This window comes from Citrus sinensis, chromosome 8 (genome assembly GCF_022201045.2).
Source record: "Citrus sinensis cultivar Valencia sweet orange chromosome 8, DVS_A1.0, whole genome shotgun sequence".
In the NCBI taxonomy this organism is placed as follows: Eukaryota; Viridiplantae; Streptophyta; class Magnoliopsida; order Sapindales; family Rutaceae; genus Citrus; species Citrus sinensis.
Genome location: NC_068563.1, coordinates 28,279,601 through 28,300,043, shown reverse-complemented (window position 1 = coordinate 28,300,043; position 20,443 = coordinate 28,279,601). Strand labels below are relative to the sequence as shown.

General features: G+C 39.6%; 3 protein-coding genes and 1 pseudogene across 6 annotated transcripts; 3 read left to right on the top strand and 1 right to left on the bottom strand.

Moving 5' to 3' along the window:
* The first annotated feature begins 125 nt into the window (after window positions 1-125).
* LOC107178337 (laccase-17-like) lies at window positions 126-630 on the top strand (annotated as a pseudogene).
* Window positions 631-2,506: 1,876 nt separating this feature from the next.
* Window positions 2,507-3,504, top strand: LOC102611129 (uncharacterized). Its single transcript, XM_006488590.1, has 2 exons — window positions 2,507-3,168; window positions 3,288-3,504. Exons 1-2 carry the CDS (start codon window positions 2,507-2,509, stop codon window positions 3,502-3,504), a joined length of 879 nt encoding a protein of 292 aa, XP_006488653.1.
* Window positions 3,505-14,908: 11,404 nt separating this feature from the next.
* LOC102612006 (chitinase 2-like) lies at window positions 14,909-16,031 on the top strand. Its single transcript, XM_006488156.4, has one exon. The coding sequence runs from the start codon at window positions 15,086-15,088 to the stop codon at window positions 15,995-15,997; it is 912 nt and encodes a 303-aa protein (XP_006488219.1). The 5' UTR covers window positions 14,909-15,085; the 3' UTR covers window positions 15,998-16,031.
* A 97-nt stretch (window positions 16,032-16,128) lies between these two features.
* Window positions 16,129-19,428, bottom strand: LOC102611717 (uncharacterized). 4 transcript variants are annotated; one of them, XM_025102209.2, is made up of 2 exons: window positions 18,074-19,428; window positions 16,129-16,434 (listed from the first exon to the last, which is right to left on the bottom strand). In XM_025102209.2, the coding sequence occupies exon 1, from the start codon at window positions 18,950-18,952 to the stop codon at window positions 18,089-18,091; it is 864 nt and encodes a 287-aa protein (XP_024957977.1). In that variant the 5' UTR covers window positions 18,953-19,428; the 3' UTR covers window positions 16,129-16,434; window positions 18,074-18,088. The 4 variants fall into 4 exon arrangements, with proteins under 4 accessions (XP_024957977.1, XP_024957976.1, XP_015388912.1 ...); XM_025102208.2 differs by lacking the exon at window positions 16,129-16,434 and adding an exon at window positions 17,004-17,181; XM_015533426.3 differs by lacking the exon at window positions 16,129-16,434 and adding an exon at window positions 17,228-17,246.
* Window positions 19,429-20,443: the final 1,015 nt, after the last annotated feature.

Genomic DNA, 20,443 nt, shown 5'->3' with positions numbered 1-20,443 from the left:
CAGGCAATTCCCATTATGTTTGGTAAACTTAATTTGACCATAAATGATATTTGTATGTATAACTTGTTTCGCTTATAATTTTACCCTTTTCTGGTTTTGTTTCTTTGTAATACAAAGTAGAGGATATGCAATTGCCTTGCATAATTGCAGGGGAATGCTACAACGCAGATCCTGAGGCTATCATTAGCCAGGCCCTTCAAACAGGTGGCGGCCCAAATGTTTCTGATGCAAATACCACTAATGGGCTTGCGGGCCGTTGTATAAATTGCTCTGCTTGCCTAGGGGTATTTGATGTTTGCCCAAAATATGAAACTATGAACGTTATTTGATTTCTTATATAATTTCGCAAAAACTGTAAGGCTGGAAAGACTTACCTTCTCAGATTAATCAATGCTGCCCTCAGTGATGAGCTCTTCTTCAGCATATCTACCTAATCGCACGCTCACAGAGTCACAGTCATTGAAGTCGATGCTGTTCATGTGAAACCTTTCGAAACTAAAACTCTACTCATTTCCCCCGGACAGACAACAAAAGTTCTTCTCAAAACCAAATGACCCATTTTTCACGACAGCCAGACCTTATGTGACAGGCCAGGGCACTTCTGACAATTCAACCGTTGCCGGCATCTAAGAATATGAACATTTGAGAATCCTCCTAATTGTTACCCATCATTCAAGCGTCTCAATTGAAAGACTTCAACTCTATAACTAGAAACCAATTCTACCCGCTCGCAATGACACTTCATTTGCTACAAGTTTGACAAATAAACTTTGGCATGCAATTCTTCACCATGTCAGGCCTCGGAACAAGCCCGCGCCAGAGTAACCAACCTTCCAAGGTCCCAATGGAACTATGTTTCAAGTTTCGGCCAAACACGGCTCTGCTCCAAGCGAACTTTTCTGGCCGATCAAATAGCGCTTACACACCTAAATTTCCTACAAGTCCGTTAGTTCCATTTAATCACACCGGCACCCCAAAAAATAACACAAAGATGAGTAATGGAACAAAGCTTGTGGTGCTTCCATTTACGTAACACTAATTTGGAGCTAATATTTAGAATAGAAGCATTCTTAGAGCTGAAAGCCACCCTCTTCAATTGCATGGCTTCAATTTCTTCGTTGTCGAACAAGGTTCCGGAAATTTTGATCCCAATAAGCACCCTTTAAAATTCAACCTTTGTGATCCTATTGAAAGAAACACCGAGTGGTGTGCCCTAGGGGGCTGGGTAGCACCTCGGTTTCTGGCCCACAATCCAGGTGATTATAGACTATTATTAACAAATACGTGATTACGATGAATTAATGGTGATGATATGGTAATGATTCTTTTTTTTTTCTTTTTTTTTGGGTTCTACTGATTGTGTATTTGATGATTAGTGGTATGTATGGTTCATGTACTGCCACCTGCGAGTACACACAAGCTGGGGATTGAAGATGGCATGGATTAATTGTATTGTATTTGATGGAAAGCTTCAAAATCAAAAGCTGCTTCCTCCGCCAGCAGATCTTCCCAAATGTTAACAATTATAATATGACTGCTTTCAGACTTGTCTCACTTTTTAGCACTGGCTTATTTCTGTATTTGAAGCTGAGCTGTTTATGGGGAAAATATTTTTTTTTTCCGGTTTGCACATTCAATTAATATTTCCCCAATTAACTTACTTATTCAATTCATATTACACATTTAATTTTCTTTTTTTCTTTTTTTTAATAATCGATTGATTTTAATATTGATCAATAGTGGATTGAGTCCCTTTTTTCTTTTTTCTTTTTTCTTTTTTTGTTATCGATATAAAAAAACAAACCATTTCCGTAGATGTTTCCGTTAAAAGGCTCTGTCACATACACCCTTTGCAAATCGTGTCACCTTTTGCTTCTTCAAAAGTTGAAGTTTCTGTTTGAATGGTGTCTGTGGAAATGCCGCAAAGTTGAAGCTTGAGGCTATTTACAATTAGGATTGGCCAAGGCAATTGCGGGAGCGAGCGGAATTAAAAAAAGCGTATATTAACAACAATAATAATGTGTTTAGGAGGATGATTGGTATGACTGCGGAATGAATTGTGATTTTTTTTTTTTTAAGAACCTGTGCCACGTCCAGCAAAAATGTACAGATTGAGATTTAATTTTATATAAATTGTTACCCAAGAATCCCGGTGCAATTGGTATGTTTTTATAAACTATTAGAAATATTAAATGAAATTAACAATAACAATAATAATCTTTCCTTGGTTAAGAAAAAGTTATCTTTCTTTCCCAGTTTCCCGTTATTGATAAGGAAAAGATTTAAGAGGAATCATATTACTACTTACACCGCCTTGCCCTTCTTCTCCTTGTTGAATTCTGATAAATCTTCACCAATCTGATAAATAGCCTCAAGTTTCAACTTTTCTGCAATCCCACTACACACCACTGAAACACTAACTTCACTTTCTCTCTTTTATTGTTGATTTTTTTGATTTGCTTCTTCTCAAATACCCACCTGTGAGAAACCCCAAAGGCAAACCACAATGTCTTGGATTACTCTCACAGTTCCTGAGCTCCAAGAAAAATATACTGTCTCACTCTGTCATCTCCAACAGTTTCACTATATTGATCGTGAAGCATACGCCAAGTTAGTGTTTCAACTGGCTCTTGATTCTCACTTGTCCAAGAGAATTTTAGCCTTTTGGAATTGGCTTGAAACCGAAGGCTTTACAAATTTTGTCCACGAATCACTAAAACTAACGGACTCACTCCGAGGGCTCTACGGATTAGCTCTTGAGTCTGCATTGTGCCTTGTTTGTTCAGACCAAGAATCTTTTACATGTCGTGATAATAATCTTCCACTAATGAGTCAAGTTTGTGGCAGAGAGCTCTCTTTAGAATTTGTTTTTCAGAACAACGAGAATGCCAAAGCATACGTAACAAAATTTGTAAGAGATGTGTGTGACAGAGCTTTTATTGACTATGACTTGGTCCTCAGAAATAATTTGAATAATCATAAAGTTCAGGTTTTGGAGCCTGCTGTTCAATTACTTCAACCTCAAGTTAATAATCTTAGGCAACAAGATAGCGGTAGCCATTTGGCAAGTGAAGAAGCTAATGATGCTGATACTGATCGGACTTTGTTTGCCACATTCTCTAAAGGTCACCCCATTACAAGAGCAGAACTTTTTGAGTTCTTTACTAGGTACATATTACAATCTCTTGTTCTTTTCTTGATTACATTAATGAATGCAAATACTCGCACAAAGAGAACAAGTACTGTGACTTTGTTAACTGGTTTTTCTTGGTTTTGATCGAATGCAGGAGATATGGAGAGGGTTGCGTAGAGGATATAAAGATGGGTAATTGCCGTGATCAGTCTCTCTATGCTCGTGTGATCGTCCGATCACCTGCATTCATAACTTTAATTCTTGGAGAGAATGAACTAATGCAGTTCAATATTCATGGCAAAGATGTAAGAGTAAGACGATTCGTCCCAAAACGTGCATCGGTAGCAGCAGCTTCAGTTTCAGCAAATTAAAAAACTAGGATAGTTCTAAAATTAGGAAGTTCCACTTTCAGAACTGGAAGCTATATGTTTCCTATATTTTAAATCAAACCTTGTACCTTCATTGCCTTATTGAAGTTGAATATAGTCAGTTGCTGTTGTTGTATGAATATCCCTTTTTACTTTCCATGTGTACGTTTAATCAAACACCTAGAAAGAATCAAAGAATACTGGAATTTAATTACTTGGAAGAATTTCACAACAAAATCGAACAGAAACTGAATATCTGAATATTGGTATCTTTCCGGCTCTTTGATTACTTTTTTTATAAAGATTCATTACCAAAAGCCAAATCTCTCTAAGTTTACTCATCAAGATTCAAGAATGACAACCGAGAAACCCCAACAAAACGTTAACACCATTTAAAGAACTTGCTTTTGGATTTTGATGCTGGGATAATGGCTTTTGCTAGGATTACTCTCCAACAACAAGAAGCTTTTCACACGAATTAATGAAAAGCTCATGATCGATTGATGATCAATCTGGGTTTTGAGCCTGAAAGTTGTGGCCTTCTGGCATTGGCTTGAAAGACAAGCTCATCAGGAATTTTTCCCACAAAACACCAACATTGGATCATCAGATTTCTCACTGCTTAGCAGTTGAGACTAGAGCGTGCCTCAAAACTTGAAATGATATGGTTACAGTAGTATGGCCATGGAGTAATAGGACTCGATCTTTTGTGCCTGCTTGCCAACTTCAAGAACTTGGCCGTGTGATGAAAGACGATTCATTTTTCTACCTGTTTTGGGATTGTAACATGATTGTGGTAAGTCTGCTTTGTATTCATTGGAGAAGAGATACTTGTATCATGGGGAATACAGAGATGTTTTTCAGATGTATGTTACACTTACCAAGATAAGAGTAGCAATTATAGATCAAATGCTTCTCCTTTCTACATCAGTAGTGCTTGTGATTCTGTTTCTCTCAAATAAAACCGCATCCGCATTGTTGCTTTTGGCTAGTTTGAATAAAGAAGCACAAATTATAAAAATACCTGAAGCTTTTGTTCGGTGGTGTTCATTTGCATAACCAACAAAACTTTAGATGCACACATTGCATAGTAATAACAATAACATCAGCGGTTGAATAAATTTTGAAGCTATGGATTCAAACACAGCAGGCTTGACTTTGCTGTTCTCGGAGAGTTTTGCTCACATCAAGCGTTTTAGACAGGAAAGAAATTTCTTTATCAAAAGGGGAAAAAAAAAAGACAGGAAAGAAATCTCTCAAAATTTTGCCAGAAAAATAGAGAGGACACGTCACCTATTATAAAATAATCCAACGATATATCCTAAAAGATACGTGTAGGATATGTCATTTTTTAAAAATAAAACTATTATTTTTGTATTTTTGAAAATTAAATTTTAAATTTAACTTGTAAGAAAAAAAATCTTATTTTAAAAAAATTTCAAACAAATTCATGTGAGTCAAGAAATTGTATTATTATCATATAAATAACTTTTAAGTATCTTTTCCCAATTTTTTTTAACATTCTTTTAGTAATAGATATTAATAAAGAAATAATACCTATACATACTTGTGACTTATGCAAAATCGGAGTATTTTTGTAAGCAATTAAATGTAAGTTAGATTAGGTAAGATAGAGCGTTAAATATATCAAACTAATTAATGGTCATAGACATGGTTTCCCGTCTCAACTCTCAGGCTATGCATGAGCTTGCCTTAACATTTATCTAAGGTGGTGGGGAAAGAGACAAAGAGGTTGGTTCAATTCTTACAGATGGATAAAATATATGAACATGAAAATGACATTCTGATTCTTCTGAACAAAATCCCTTATCTCTTGTTAATATGAGATTCCTTGATGGAAAAGCTCGGTTCTTAGTTGATTTGTGTACGTCCATTGAGTTTTCTCTAATGTTCACCAATGACTTAATGTTCTTTGATAAACACAAATAAATACATGCACCTATGTACAATTCAACTTGATGTTTAATTGGATCTTCAAAGTCACATTTGATTTCAACTGTTCACCAATATTTAAGTGAGCCAGGTCCCTATCATTTTGAAACCGCAGTTGTGGTAAAGAAAAGCTTCTCAATTTTTTTCCCTCTCTTCCTACGGGTTATTAGCATAGAAATCCGTAAATCAACATTTTTGGGGAACCACATGAGCATATATTGATTTATAAATCTGTAAATAATCAAAGTTTTCGACTTAAAAAGAAAGAAGGTCAGAATTGATTGCCTTTGACCTCACTCTGAATTTGTTCTAACAACTAGTCCTTCTCAATTGAGCTGTTCTTGTTTTCTCTTCTCTCAAACTACAAATTTCTATCACCTAATCATACCGCATGCCCCCACCATATACTTCAATCAATATATACTCAAAAAGTAGTTCTGTCTTCAGCAATCACACTCTCATAACCAGAAATGGGTGCTTCTCTTATGCAGTCACTGTCACCAGGCCTTAAAGGAATACTTTGCTCATTTATCGCCCTGTGTCTGCTCGCTGAGCCTGCATTCGGCATCACCAGGCACTGCAAGTTTGATGTATGTTTAATTTGGTTCTGACTAGTAATTTTCATGCTGTTGTTCATAATTTTTAACTTAAGTACTGTCAATGAATTTTTTAGATAAAATTGCAAAATGCGACACGCCTGTGCCACACGAAGAGCATTGTATCAGTAAATGGGAAGTTTCCAGGGCCTCGCATTGTAGCAAGGGAGGGTGACCAGCTTCTTATCAAAGTTGTTAAGCATGTTCAGAACAATATCTCCATCCATTGGTAAAATCATGCCTGAAGAAACAATGATTTAGTTTTATTCTTAGTTAAACAGCATCATAGAATTGCAAAATTATGATTTTTTTTTTTTGGAACAGGCATGGCATTGGACAGCTTCGAAGTGGATGGGCGGATGGACCGGCTTACATAACACAATGCCCCATTCAAACAGGGCAGGGCTGCGTTTACAACTTCACCATTGTTGGCCAAAGAGGCAAACTCTCGTAGCATGCACACCTATCGTGGCTGCGGTCAACACTCTCCCATCATCATTCTTCCCAAGCGTGACAGCCCTAACCCATTTGCTGAGCCTTACAAGGAAGTCCCCCTCATCTTTGGTAAATTTTAACCATAGATAACATATCTACCTCTTTGGTAGTTTTACTTTGCTTACATAATAATATTACTCAAACTGCAGGAGAGTGGTTCAACGCAGATCCTGATTCCTGAAGCTATCTTTAACCAGGCCCTGCAAACAGGTGGGGGCCCAAATGTATCTGATGCATATTGTTGCGGACCGCCCAATTCGCTAGCCCAATTGCCCACAATTTCGGGCTAGAGAGCCAACACAAGGCCAAGAGTGCTAGCTTGGCCCAATTCCGGAAGGTTCTAGGCAACTCGAACGTAGCACAAGAGGGTGTTGTTGGTATGGATGTTCCACCGGAACCAAGCCGTGGCCGAGAGGGAGAACGCGCCCAAGGCAAGACTCGCGGCAAGTCCAAGGCCCTATCCGTGGATGCGTTGGAGCCTCGTGTAGGCACTCTCGAAATAGCATTGTCCGCCGCTCAAGATAGCCTCGTGGGATTGGAGGAAAGAGTGGATGGTCTCGAGGGAGAATACGCCGAGTTCACGGTGGCCACAAAAGCTCTCATCCATGAGCAAGCGAACATTCTCCGAGGTGAGTTTCGTTCTTTCCATGATGAGTTGTTCAAACTTCGTAGTTTTGTTCAGGACGAACTACGTACTGTCCGTGCGGAAGTGGATGAAGTCCGCTCGGATTGGGCATGGCACAAGCGCACACTCTCCACAAGTCCAGCTTCCGCAAACTCGAGTGATGCGCGCCGCATTGACGTGCCAAAGCCTGACACCTACGATGACACACGCAATGCCACCATCGTGGACAATTTCCTCTTTGGGCTGGATCAATACTTCGATGCCATGGGTGTCCGAGATGAGGCATCAAAAGTGGGCACTGCACCCACCTATCTTAGAGGCGCTGCACAACTATGGTGGCGTCGCAAGCATGGCGAGATGGGCAAGGGCATTTGCGCCATCGACACTTGGGCCGACTTCAAGCAAGAACTCCGAAAGCAGTTCGCCCCAAGCAATGCGGAGAAGGAAGCGCGAGTGCGTTTACGTCGCCTCAAGCAATCGGGTAGTATTCGGGACTACATCAACGAGTTCACTACCCTCATGTTGGAGATAAGCGACATATCCGACAAGGATTCACTCTTCTACTTCCAAGATGGCCTCAAGGATTGGGCCAAGACCGAGCTTGATAGGCGTGGTGTTCAAACACTTGACGACGCCATTGCCGTTGCGGAGTCGCTCATCGAATACTCTACCCAATCCAAGGACAAAAAGGCCAACCAAGGCAAAGGCGGGGGAGAGAGTCGCAAGGACAAGGGCAACAACCGCAAAGATTGGGGCCAGAAAAAGCCGCCTAGCGACAAGAGTTGGCAAGGAAAAACGGAGGGCAAGAAGGAGGCGCCAAAGCCGCGAAGCCCATGCTTCATATGCAATGGTCCTCATTGGGTACGCGACTGTCCGGAGAAGAGGTCGCTTAATGCTCTTGCTGCCCAACTCAAGAGCAACCCCGCAATGTCCACGGAGGAACCCCAACTCAGCATGGGTTCTCTCCAACACCTCGGCGCACTCAATCGCCAACAGCCCGCACTCGTCAAGAAAGGGCTCATGTATGTAAGCGCAAAGGTAAACGGTCAGTCCGTTCGCGCACTGCTAGACACGGGAGCAACACACAATTTCGTGTCCATAGACGAGGCCAAGCGCTTAGGCCTCAAGGCCACTAAGGAAGGAGGCACAATGAAGGCTGTGAACTCACCCGCCAAGCCAATTGCGGGAATCGCACAAGGCGTGCACATCACACTTGGTACGTGGAGCGGAAAGCTTGACTTCTCCATCGTGCCCATGGACGACTTCAAGATGGTCCTCGGCATGGAATTCTTCGACCAAGTCCATGCCTTCCCACTGCCCGCTACAAACTCCCTAAGCATCCTCGACGAGAGTAAAGCATGCATGGTACCCACGGAGCGAGGCAAGTCCGAGGAGAAGACACTCTCCGCCATGCAATTCAAAAGGGCTTTCAAGAAGGACCCAAGCTTCTTGGTCTCCATTCGGGAACTAAATGAGGAAGGAAATAACGGAACGTCGCCAAGCCAAGTCCCTCCACGAATTCAAGCCGTCCTCGAAGATTACAAGGATGTGATGCCTCCAGAACTTCCGAAGAAGCTCCCACCTCCGCGAGAGGTAGATCATGTGATCGAGCTGGAACAAGGCGCGAAGCCAACAGCCTTGGCGCCCTACCGCATGGCACCACCCGAATTAGAGGAGTTGCGGAGACAACTCAAAGACTTGCTGGACGCAGGCTACATTCGCCCCTCAAAGGCCCCATTCGGTGCACCCGTGCTCTTCCAAAAGAAAAAGGATGGATCGCTGCGGATGTGCATCGACTATAGAGCGCTCAACAAGATCACTATCAAGAACAAGTATCCGATTCCCTTGATTGCGGACTTGTTCGACCAGCTTGGCAAAGCGCGGTACTTCACTAAACTTGACTTGCGCTCCGGGTATTATCAGGTGCGCATCGCCAAGGGAGACGAACCGAAGACAGCGTGCACAACAAGGTACGAGTCTTTCGAATTCCTTGTGATGCCTTTTGGCCTTACTAATGCACCCGCCACATTTTGCACACTCATGAACAAGGTACTCCAACCATTCCTCGACCGCTTTGTGGTTGTGTACTTGGACGACATTGTGGTGTATAGCACCACACTCGAGGATCATGCCCAACACTTGCAACAAGTCCTCCAAGTACTTCGAGACAATGAGCTCTTCCTCAAACTAGAGAAGTGCTCATTTGCCCAACAAGAGGTGGAGTTCCTTGGCCACAAGATTGCGGGCGGGAAGATCATGATGGAGAATGACAAAGTAAAGGCCATCCTCGATTGGGAGCCTCCCTCGAAAGTACCCGAGCTTCGCTCATTCCTTGGGCTGGTGAATTACTACCGCCGCTTCATTAAGGGCTATTCAGCCAAGGCGGCACCCTTGACGGATATGCTCAAGAAAAACAGAACGTGGCATTGGTCCGAAGAGTGTCAACGTGCATTCGAGGAGTTGAAGAAGGCAATTTCGGAGGAACCAGTCCTCGCTCTTCCGGACCACACCAAGCCCTTCGAAGTTCAAACGGATGCCTCAGATTTCGCCATAGGTGGAGTCCTTATGCAAGAAGGCCACCCAATAGCGTTCGAGAGTTGAAAGTTAAATGACACGGAACGCCGCTACACGGTGCAAGAAAAGGAGATGACAGCCATCATCCATTGTCTAAGAGTGTGGCGACATTACTTGCTTGGCTCACACTTCACGATCATGACGGACAACGTGGCGACAAGCTACTTTCAAACTCAAAAGAAGTTGAGTCCGAAGCAAGCACGGTGGCAAGATTTCCTTGCGGAATTCGACTATCGGCTAGAGTACAAACCGGGGAAAGCCAATGTTGTTGCGGACGCTCTAAGCCGCAAGACGGAATTGGCAACACTTAGCATGAGCCAACCGAAGTCCGACCTTGTCTCGCGCATCAAGAAAGGCCTCCAACAAGATCCGTTAGCAAAGGATTTGCTGGAGAAGGTGCTCGAAGGAAAGACAAGGCGGTTTTGGCAAGAGGAAGGCATCCTCCTCACCAAGGGAGATCGGCTGTTCGTGCCAAGGTGGGGAAACTTGCGGAAGGAAGTAATCAAGGAGTGCCACGACTCTAAGTGGGCTGGTCACCCAGGAATCGAGCGCACCACCGCACTAGTTCAAGCCTCGTATTTTTGGCCGCACATGAGGGACGACATCGAGGCATATGTGCGAACTTGTCTTGTGTGCCAACAAGACAAGGTGGATCATCAACTTCCAGCGGGATTGTTAGAGCCACTACCACTAGCAACAAGGCCATGGGAGAGTGTCTCCATGGACTTCATCACATCACTACCCAAGTCCGAAGGTTGCGATAGCATCATGGTCGTTGTCGACCGATACAGCAAGTATGCTACATTCATTGCTGCACCCGTTGATTGCAAAGCGGACGAGGCAGCCCGCCTATTCGTCAAGCACATTGTGAAGCTTTGGGGAGTTCCGAAGAGCATTGTGAGCGACCGAGACCCTCGATTTACTGGGCGATTTTGGACGGAGCTCTTTAAGATGTTGGGGACCGATCTCAAGTTCTCGACAAGTTTCCACCCACAAACGGATGGGCAGACCGAGCGCATTAATGGCCTCCTCGAGATGTACCTGAGGCATTATGTGAGCGCTCACCAGCGGGATTGGGCGAAGCTACTCGACATCGCCCAATTTTCTTATAACTTGCAGCGAAGCGAGGCTACAGGCAAGAGTCCGTTCGAGATCATCATGGGATTCCAGCCCATGACCCCCAATGCCATAGCCTCGACTTATGGAGGGAAAAGCCCCGCGGCACACAAGCTCGCCCGCGAATGGCATGAGGAAGCGGACATCACGCGAGCCTATCTCGACAAAGCCGCGAGGAAAATGAAGAAATAGGCTGATACAAGGAGACGGCATGTTGAGTACAAGGAAGGAGATCAAGTCATGATCAAGCTCCTACCCCAACAATTCAAGACTTTGCGGAAAGTTCACAAGGGGTTAGTGAGGCGCTACGAGGGACCCTTCCGAGTTGTTCGACGTGTAGGCAACGTTTCGTATCAACTCCAACTTCCGCCAAGACTCAAGATCCATCCGGTCTTCCATGTGAGCCTTCTCAAGCCATATCATGAAGACATGGGAGAACCAAGTCGCGGAGAATCGAGGCGCGCGCCAACTGCCATTGTCACCGCGTTCGACAAAGATGTGGACTACATCATTGCGGACCGAACGGTTTCGAGGAGGGGCGTGCCAGCACATAGCGAGTACTTGGTGAAGTGGAAAAACCTCCCCGAGAGCGAAGCCACTTGGGAACGGGAAGATGATTTGTGGCAATTCGCTGAGCACATCCAGCACTTCAAGCACGAGAGCGCGACGAGGACGCCGCGAGCTTAGGTGGGGGAAGATGTTGCGAACCGCCCAATTCGCTAGCCCAATTGCCCACAATTTCGGGCTAGAGAGCCAACACAAGGCCAAGAGTGCTAGCTTGGCCCAATTCCGGAAGGTTCTAGGCAACTCTAGCACATGTGAACATGTAAATATTTTAGAATACTTTATACAATTCCAGCACATGCAAATAGCTAGGAAATTGTAAAATACTCTAGAGTTTGACCAAGTTTGGCAAAGTTAGGTGAAGTTAGGCAAAGTTAGGCAAAGCCTCCCCTATAAATATGGGATGGCATTAAGCATTTGTATCCAACAAGCATTGTAATCTCTCTTTGTGCAATACAAGTTTCTTTGGCTCAATTGCTCTCTTCTCTTGTTCGAGAATCTCTAGGCTTACTTAGCAACATTCGGCAAAGTTGTCTAAGTGCCGCACGGGTTAGCTGCGCAAAACACTCATCCCGTGACAATATGCTATCAATGGACTTCCGGGACCATTCTATAACTGCTCTGCCAAAGGTGTGAAACTGTGGATATATGCATTAAGGGTGTGCTTGGTAACTTTTTTTATTAGCTGTTTTTTTGTTTTTCAGAAATGAAAAATATAAAATATGTTAAGTTATTTTTTGATATACAGTAAAAAAAAATTTGAAGAACAACAAATTTTAGTTTTTAACTTTTGTAAAGAAAACTCAATTGGTGTTCTTGAATTTTTAGAGAATAACATAAAAAAAAGTAAGGTAAAATGTTGTTTCAGACCCACCAGTAGGGGTGTTCACAGATCGGATTTTACGGATTAGACATTAATCCATATCCGATCCACAATTTTACGGATTATAATTTTTCAATCCAATCCAATCCACGGATTGATTAAACTCAATCCAAATCCAATCCATATATCTGCGGATCATATGCAGATTTGACTCAATCCATATCCAATCCATACGTCTGCGAATCGGATTTAACTTAATTCATATCCAATACACTATTTTGCGCATTAGTTTCCGAATTAAAAATTTTTAGTTCTCCCCAATCCATGAACTAATGAAATTAAAAAAAAATCTAATATAAAAATAAATTTACTATCAATTAAATTTAAAATTGAATAAAATTTAAACAAATTAATTGTTTAAATAAAACTAAAATAATACATTCAACGTTTCAAAATATAGCACATCGAGATTAATTATTCAAATAAAGCTACAATAATACGTTTAAAGTTTCAAAATATAATATACTAAGATTAATTGTTCAAATAAAGTTACAATAATATATTAAGATAACACCGAAATTAATTGTACAAATAAAACCACAATTAATTGAAATGGCGAAGTTTTTGAAACCAAACACAGTCTGATTCTTCACCAGGGCTATTGCACTTGTTGAAAAGTGGTGATTACGGAGCCGTCAATGATGGGAACCAGGAGAAGTACGAGTGACGATCTTAAAGGTTGTGATAGTGCAATTGTTTGGCTGGAACCAGTGATTGTGAAGTGGCTCGATGGACTTGGGAAAGAAGATGACTTACTCTCGCTGGAATCACGCGGACGACGTCCTTCAAATCGGTGTTGAGAGTGTATCGAATCAATTTTGGGTGTTCTTAGTGCGTGTGACGGCGAGAAAGCTTAGGGTTTTTTGTTTGCAAATTTTTGATGACTTGGCGTTATGTTACTTTGCTTTTTGGTGACTTTACAAATTGTTGGTAACTTGGCATTGTGTTACTTTACTTTTGTTAGTGCGTGTGACTTTGCTTTTATTTTGTTTTACAATTTTTACAAGTTATATTTGTATATTTGATTATTTAATTATTATTTTTTATTTAATATTATTATTGAGTAATGGCTAAGATATGTTTTAGTGTTTTATATAATTATGTAATGTCACATTTATAATATTCTTTAATTAAATTTATAATAATTTTTTAACTAAATATATATATATATATTTTTTAGCGGATTCACAGATTTTTAAATTTTCAATCCATATCCAATCAACGGATTGGATTTATACATATCAGATTTTCACGAATCAAACGGATTGAGCGAATCGAATTGGATTCTGAACACCCCTATCCACCAGTGTTATTTATTAAATTATTATTTTATATTCAACTTTACTTTCACCTTATCTTTTTCTTTACAAAAGTAACCACTTTTACAATTACACCACTTTTACAAATTACACCTTATCTTCTTATTTCGATCCAAATAAGGAACCTGCAAAATTGAACATGGTCGATCTTGTTGAAAGGAACACAGTTGGTATTCCCTCGGGTGGCGGGGTAGCAATTGGATTCCTTGCCAACAATCCAGGTAAATGAGATAAAATAATAGGCATCATAATATGCATATTATTTAAATGCCATTTAATCATAATTATATAAATTTCTTTGCAGGTGTTTGATTTATGCATTTCCTATCTGTCAATTTGACAAATTTTGCTAACCTTTTTCATTTTTCTTCATTTGGTGTAGGATTGATTTGGTGTAGGATTGTCAAAAGTCACATATTCTACGGCTTGCAATTTTCAATTTGGAAGCCACTTTATTGACTTCTCTACACATGTTTTATTACGATGAGACAGATTCCAAATTTCTTTGAAGATTCATTTTGATGAACTAAGGTGGAATGAAAAACTTTCACTGATTTATTAAAGAAATAAGTTAAAGATGATAGATAACGATGCCAAAATGTACATCGGCAAAACAAAACCCTCACTAAGTAAATGTCTGTGAATCTAACCCAGCTGCAACAGGGTCGTAGGTGTTATTACGATGAGACAGATTCCAAATTTCTTGGACATAACGACATGGATAAAAAAATGAAATTGCCGAAAGCTTGGCATGAAGAATAAGGCTGACAAAACCTCTAGGTAGTTTCTCCTTGGCCGTCCGAGCAGCTAGGCAACATATTTATCTTGATCTGCTAAGCATAATTTCTAAAAGCTTTGATCGTGATACGCGTGTCATTGATGGCGGCAGTCACGAAGATCTAAGAAACTTGAAATGCTTCGCCATAATGAAAGTATCCACATTCCTTCAACATGACAGCTAGCCTTAAAATAATCGAAAGAAAATATCTGCCTGAAATCAGGGCGAAAAGGCTTTAGTTCTCTGTTTTTCAGGCAGCTTGGATATGAGTTCCTATCAATGAGTCGTTCAATATTAGGATCAATCAGAGTTCATAATCCATTGGGGAAAACGAACTTAAACTATGATATGGCATCGTTGAATTAATTCTACAAGCATCTGGTCCACTTAACAATGAAAACAGTGAGCCTACAGGTGGATGCAGGCTAATGCTAGTAAACAAAGCTACTGTCTAATATAAAATATTCTACATCTTCCAAGGCATCTTAGAAATCTTAGAACTTGGTCTTGACTCTGCATAAATAGAAAGGCTGAGATTCCTCTTCTAACAAAACGAGACGCCCAAGAGAGGAGGAAAAAAAAAGAAAAAAAAATATCTTGTAGACGACAGATATCTGACCACCACCCACTTCCATAAATTCCTTCTCCGACAACATAGCTTCTGCCCAACTTCCAACGGCCATGACATTCTATAAGCTCTCTCTACATCTTCTTCTAACCATTCTCTATGTGATGCTTTCACCAACCCTAGCAGCCCCAGGAAACTCAAAGCTTTTTAGAGAATACATAGGAGCTGAAGACAAGGGAGTTACATTTTCAGACATACCCACCCATTCTGAAGTTGAAGTTCACTTCATTCTCTCTTTTGCTATAGACTACACTTCATCATTCTATCCCTCACCAACCAATGGAGCCTTCAGAGTGTACTGGGACGAACAAAACCTCACCCCTTCTCATGTAAAATCCATCAAAGCTCAGTGTTCAAATATCAAGGTAGCTATGAGTCTTGGAGGTGATACAATAAAAGACCAACATGTGTACTTCAGCCCTGAATCAATCAACTCCTGGGTTGGAAATGCTTTTCATTCAATAACAGAGATAGCAAGATTGTATGATTTAGATGGAATTGATATTGACTATGAGCACTTCAAGACAGATCCTAATACGTTTGCTGAGTGCATTGGGAAGCTTCTGTTTTACCTTAAACAACACGGAGTAGTGAAGTTTGCATCCATCGCACCATATGATGACGATTCTGTGCAATCACATTACTTGGCTCTGTGGAGAAAATATGGGCATCTCATAGACTACGTAAATTTCCAGTTCTATGCCTATAAAAACAGCACAACTATTTCTGAGTTTATGAATTATTTTGATGCCCAGAGCTCAAATTATAGAGGAGGGAAGGTCCTAGTGAGTTTCGGTACTGATGGAAGTGGGGGTTTGTCTCCTCAAAATGGATTCTTTGAGGCCTGCAGCAAGCTTAAAAGGCAGCATAAGCTTCACGGCATATTTATTTGGTCAGCAGATGACTCCAGGAAGGATGGCTTTCGTTATGAGAAGGAATCACAAAACTTTTTGGCTACTCTCTGATTATGCAGTTTGAAGCTCTTTAATAGATGTTAAAATAAAACAAAAGGTATTAACACCTAGATAATGCATAATTCTATTATTATTATTATTATTTTGTATTTCAGCTCAAAAGTAAAAACAAATAAATCTGCTAGTAGTTAACATCATAATTTGTAAATAGTATCTTCCTATATCAAAATGCTTAAGCTCAACTGTCCAACATGTTTTTCCTGATTTAAATGGACAAGGACAAGTAGTTGCTGGTATTTTCACAAAACTCATACAGCTCTAAACCTTTTTATGATTCAGAGTTCACCTGGAACAACCAATGCAATCTGTGCAATCATTAAATAATCTGTTTACGCCTAACCAACAAAATAGCTACGGGAAAGATCAAAACCTCACCTGGCGATGTGATATGCCATCTTGATTCTTGCACCAGGTCAAAATATTAAAACCTGGAAGGCATGGAAAAGCCAAAAATTGTAATAGAGTATGTCAGAAGAAAAAATACCTCCACTTGATGCTTGAGATAAAACAGCTTGCAAACAAATCGTAATTATCAAAAGCTGTTGTCCCTCTATGAAGTCAAATTCTAGAGATTTTGTTGAGGCCATATTCAGAATTGATACCATGAAGATATAGATATCCAGGAAAATGCAAGCAAGCATTAAAATTTTAAATGCAGAGAAAAACAACAATTGCTATACCTGTGCAAGCAATGTAACTACTGCAAAATTTTCATCTGTATAAAACTTAACATATAAGGATTTGAAGTCTTAACTGTTTAGAACAGAAACTCATTTTCCTTGAAATTGGACATGGTGTACTACTGGAAGGAACTAAGTTACAGTTTAGGTCTGCACTAATTACAGCTTCAGACTTTTACCTAAGCAAAAGAATACAAGTTTAAAACCGTTCCTCATTCTACTGAGATACAAACATAGTCCTTTCAAATACAACTATATAAGTATTGAGTTGCATGTTGTCGCTTATGTTCATAATCTATTCAGTTGGATTGTTGTGTTCAATATGAGCATCGATTTAGTGTACTCTAACTTCCCAGGTACTCAGAAGATGCCAAATCATGATCCAGGCCTACAGTATATAAATTCCTTAGCTGAGGGTTTTGGTTCTTCTGGTGATGCTTCCAGGTGTTCAGGAGTTGCAGACTCCATGTAGTCCTTTGTATATTCATAATAGAGCTTTTTGGACAAAAGCAATCAATGATTTAAGAAGCTTGCTTATCAATTAAATCCTGAATTGGAAACTGTAATCCCACCAAACAAACCAAAGATACTGCAATTACTAAACATGCAACAAAAAGGGCATTTAGCAACTGAAAGGCTTTTAGAACTTAGCACTGAACCAAAGCATTTTCCATTAAATGATCAACGCACAAGGCTGGGGGGGATCTCACACCAAGTATACATGTGAAGCATTCGACAGGCTGTAACCAGATTAGTGAGTGACAAACACAACTTTAAGCCAAGGGACCTTTCGCTGCAACAATATCATAAGGATGTTATAAACTTAAAATGATTATCAACTATCAGAACTTACATTCACATCCTAGAGAATAATGCGACAGTCGGTTTCAAGAGAAAATGCAAAAATAGTGCATATAGAATTCCCTATTGCATACACATTTTTTTTCCAAATCCCAGCCTGGATCAAACAATTGCAGAACAACAGCTAATGCGTTAAGTAACAACGGTGGGTTCCCATTGTTGTTCTATCAAGCATATTTCATCAGCTGAAAGCACAGCATGCTAACTTCAGTGGCAACATAAGTGAAGAAGCATCACCTTTGTATTAATTAATTTAAAACTTCTACAACGTTTCAATTTTAAATAGCACATAACAATTTGCAGTAACACGTAAAGAGGTCATATTTAAAAATATAACTTAACATAAGATTAACCATTGGTAGACCACATTGCAATACAATGATTATGATTAAACTCTACCAAATGATCATATCCTCTTCAGCATTACAATGCAAGACTAAAGTCCCAAAAAATTGCCCATTTAGCCGCTGCACACCCACAAATCTCAAAATTTCATCAATCTCCATGTGACTACATAAGAACTCACCTCAAGACAATTTAACTAAATCTCTCCTTCAATTTTCCGTTTCTTCTTCTTCTTACTCTGAAATTCCTCCAAATTCATTTCCCTTCCCTCCTCAATCTCTTCACTCTTCCTCTTCTTTTTCTTCTTCTTCTTCCCCTCCTCCTCCTCCTCCTCCTCCTCGACTATAATTCCGCCACCGTTTTCCTTCATCTCACCAACTTCATAACCACTTGTTTCCCTCTTTTTCTTATGCTTCTTTCTCACATTTTCCATTCCCATATCTCCATCTTTCTCAATTTTTATTCTATTTTTTTGCTCCTCCAAACATCCAATTTTACCTACATTTTGCCCCTTACTTTTCTTGTGCTTTTTTCTATCATCATCTTCAATCCCCACATTCCCATCTTTCTCAAGTTTCACTTTACTCTTAACTTCCTTCAAAATTCCAACTTCACCCCTCTTCTTTTCGTGCTTACTCTTCCCAGTTTCTACACCCAAATCACTTTCTTCAATTTTTATTCTCACTTTATCCTCAACAGTTTCCCCTTCTTTTTCCACAGTATCACCAACCCACCCCCTCTGCTCCTTTTTCTTCTTCTTCTTCTTCTTATGATTCTTTCTCTCACTCTCCTCTCCGTCGGAACGATTAGATATAAAACTTTGGGTCGGTTCTCCATCTTCAGTCACAATCTTTGACTTTGTGATTTTGTGCTTTCGATGTGATTTGAGTTCCTTGTGAAGCTGATTCAACTCATTAAATGAAGCGGAGGCGCGTCTAAGGTAAGCACAAACGGCCTGTGACGCGCTGGTGTCGGCGTAGACGAACTTGGAGAGGATCTTCGCCGCTTTGGAGATAGATATGGGAGTCGTCGAGAGTACTTGGCCTTTAACGGACTTCATCTGTTTCCTTATTAGGGTTTTTTATGATCTAGGCTAGATGTTTAGGGTTCTGGTCTGAGGAGAGAGAGAAATCAATTAGGGTTTTAGAAAATTGGAGGAGATGATGGAACAAGCAATTCGGTGAAAGAAATTAAATGGAAGAATATTCTTTATCGGCATCTCGCCTAAGTTCTGATTACACCGATCCTTTTTTAATGTGATTTGGGTACATTAATAACTAAAAACGGTGCATTTAGAATTACCCCGAAAAGAATCAGAAGAATAGACATCCATTGCCTAACCGGTTGGACCAGATCCATAAATCGTTCTGCGCAATTGGTGATAATGTTACTGTCAACATCCTCACGACATACTGTTTGCACCCCTTGTAACGATTAAGGTACAACTTTTTATTGCACGGGGATATGTATAGAATGAAGATGTTTTCAGATAAAGATAGTGCAAAAATTAACACAAATATTATATGAGATAAGAACAAATTTATCTCGTAGTGAATTTTTTTCTTTTTTTGGTTCCATAGTGATAATATGCTAATTTTTGTACTAGTTTTTGTGCGCTTATCACTATTTTATATTATAATCCCACATGAAATTGATAAATTGAAGTTGTATTTACAAAAAGTAATACTAATCACAAAGTTGGGATGCATGATTTTTTTATATTCCAATTAATGATAATCATTACTTACTTGAGAAACGATAAAACTAAAGAAACTCACCATCGCATGACCATTATGAACCCACTTTTTTTATGTTCATTAAAGAACAGTTTGACTATTGTTATCCTCATTAATCTCGAGTCGATTCGATGTACAAGGTATATTATTTTTTGCAATGCTCAAATACTTTTGTTTAGATACTGTCTTTGATTAGGTAAAATTTAAATTATCCCCATAAAATTATAATTTTGAAAGCACCCTCAAATTATTATACATTTAATTTATTTTTGTTCAATAGATAAGAGATAAATGGGACGGGTTAATGAAAGTTTTATTATTCAAATAATAGGAAGTAAATTGAGATTTACAATAGTTTGAAGGTGTTTTGAAAATTGTTATTTCACAAGAGAGTAATTCAAAATAAATCATGTTTGATTACATCAATAAATCTATTTAACTGCAATTAAATAATGGGTCACTGTACAATGTTGTAATTTTTTTACGACATCAATAATATAATAAATATGTGCCATTAAATCTAATCAATGGTACACATTATTTATATTGATAAGAAATTTTAATTATTTAAAAATATTATAACTAGTTAATAAACTGGTTAAAAAGGTGATTTTAAATTTACAAAGAAAAGAAAATGGAGATATGACTAATTACAATCTCTCTCCTTATCTCACTAAATTCACCACTAGATCTTTATCTCTCACGTTTTTAACAAGTCAACAAATTCGTAAAACAATTTCAAATAGAAATAACAAGAGCCCCTACTAGTTAATTATAAAAACAATTTGGGGTTATGCACATATATGTATAACAGC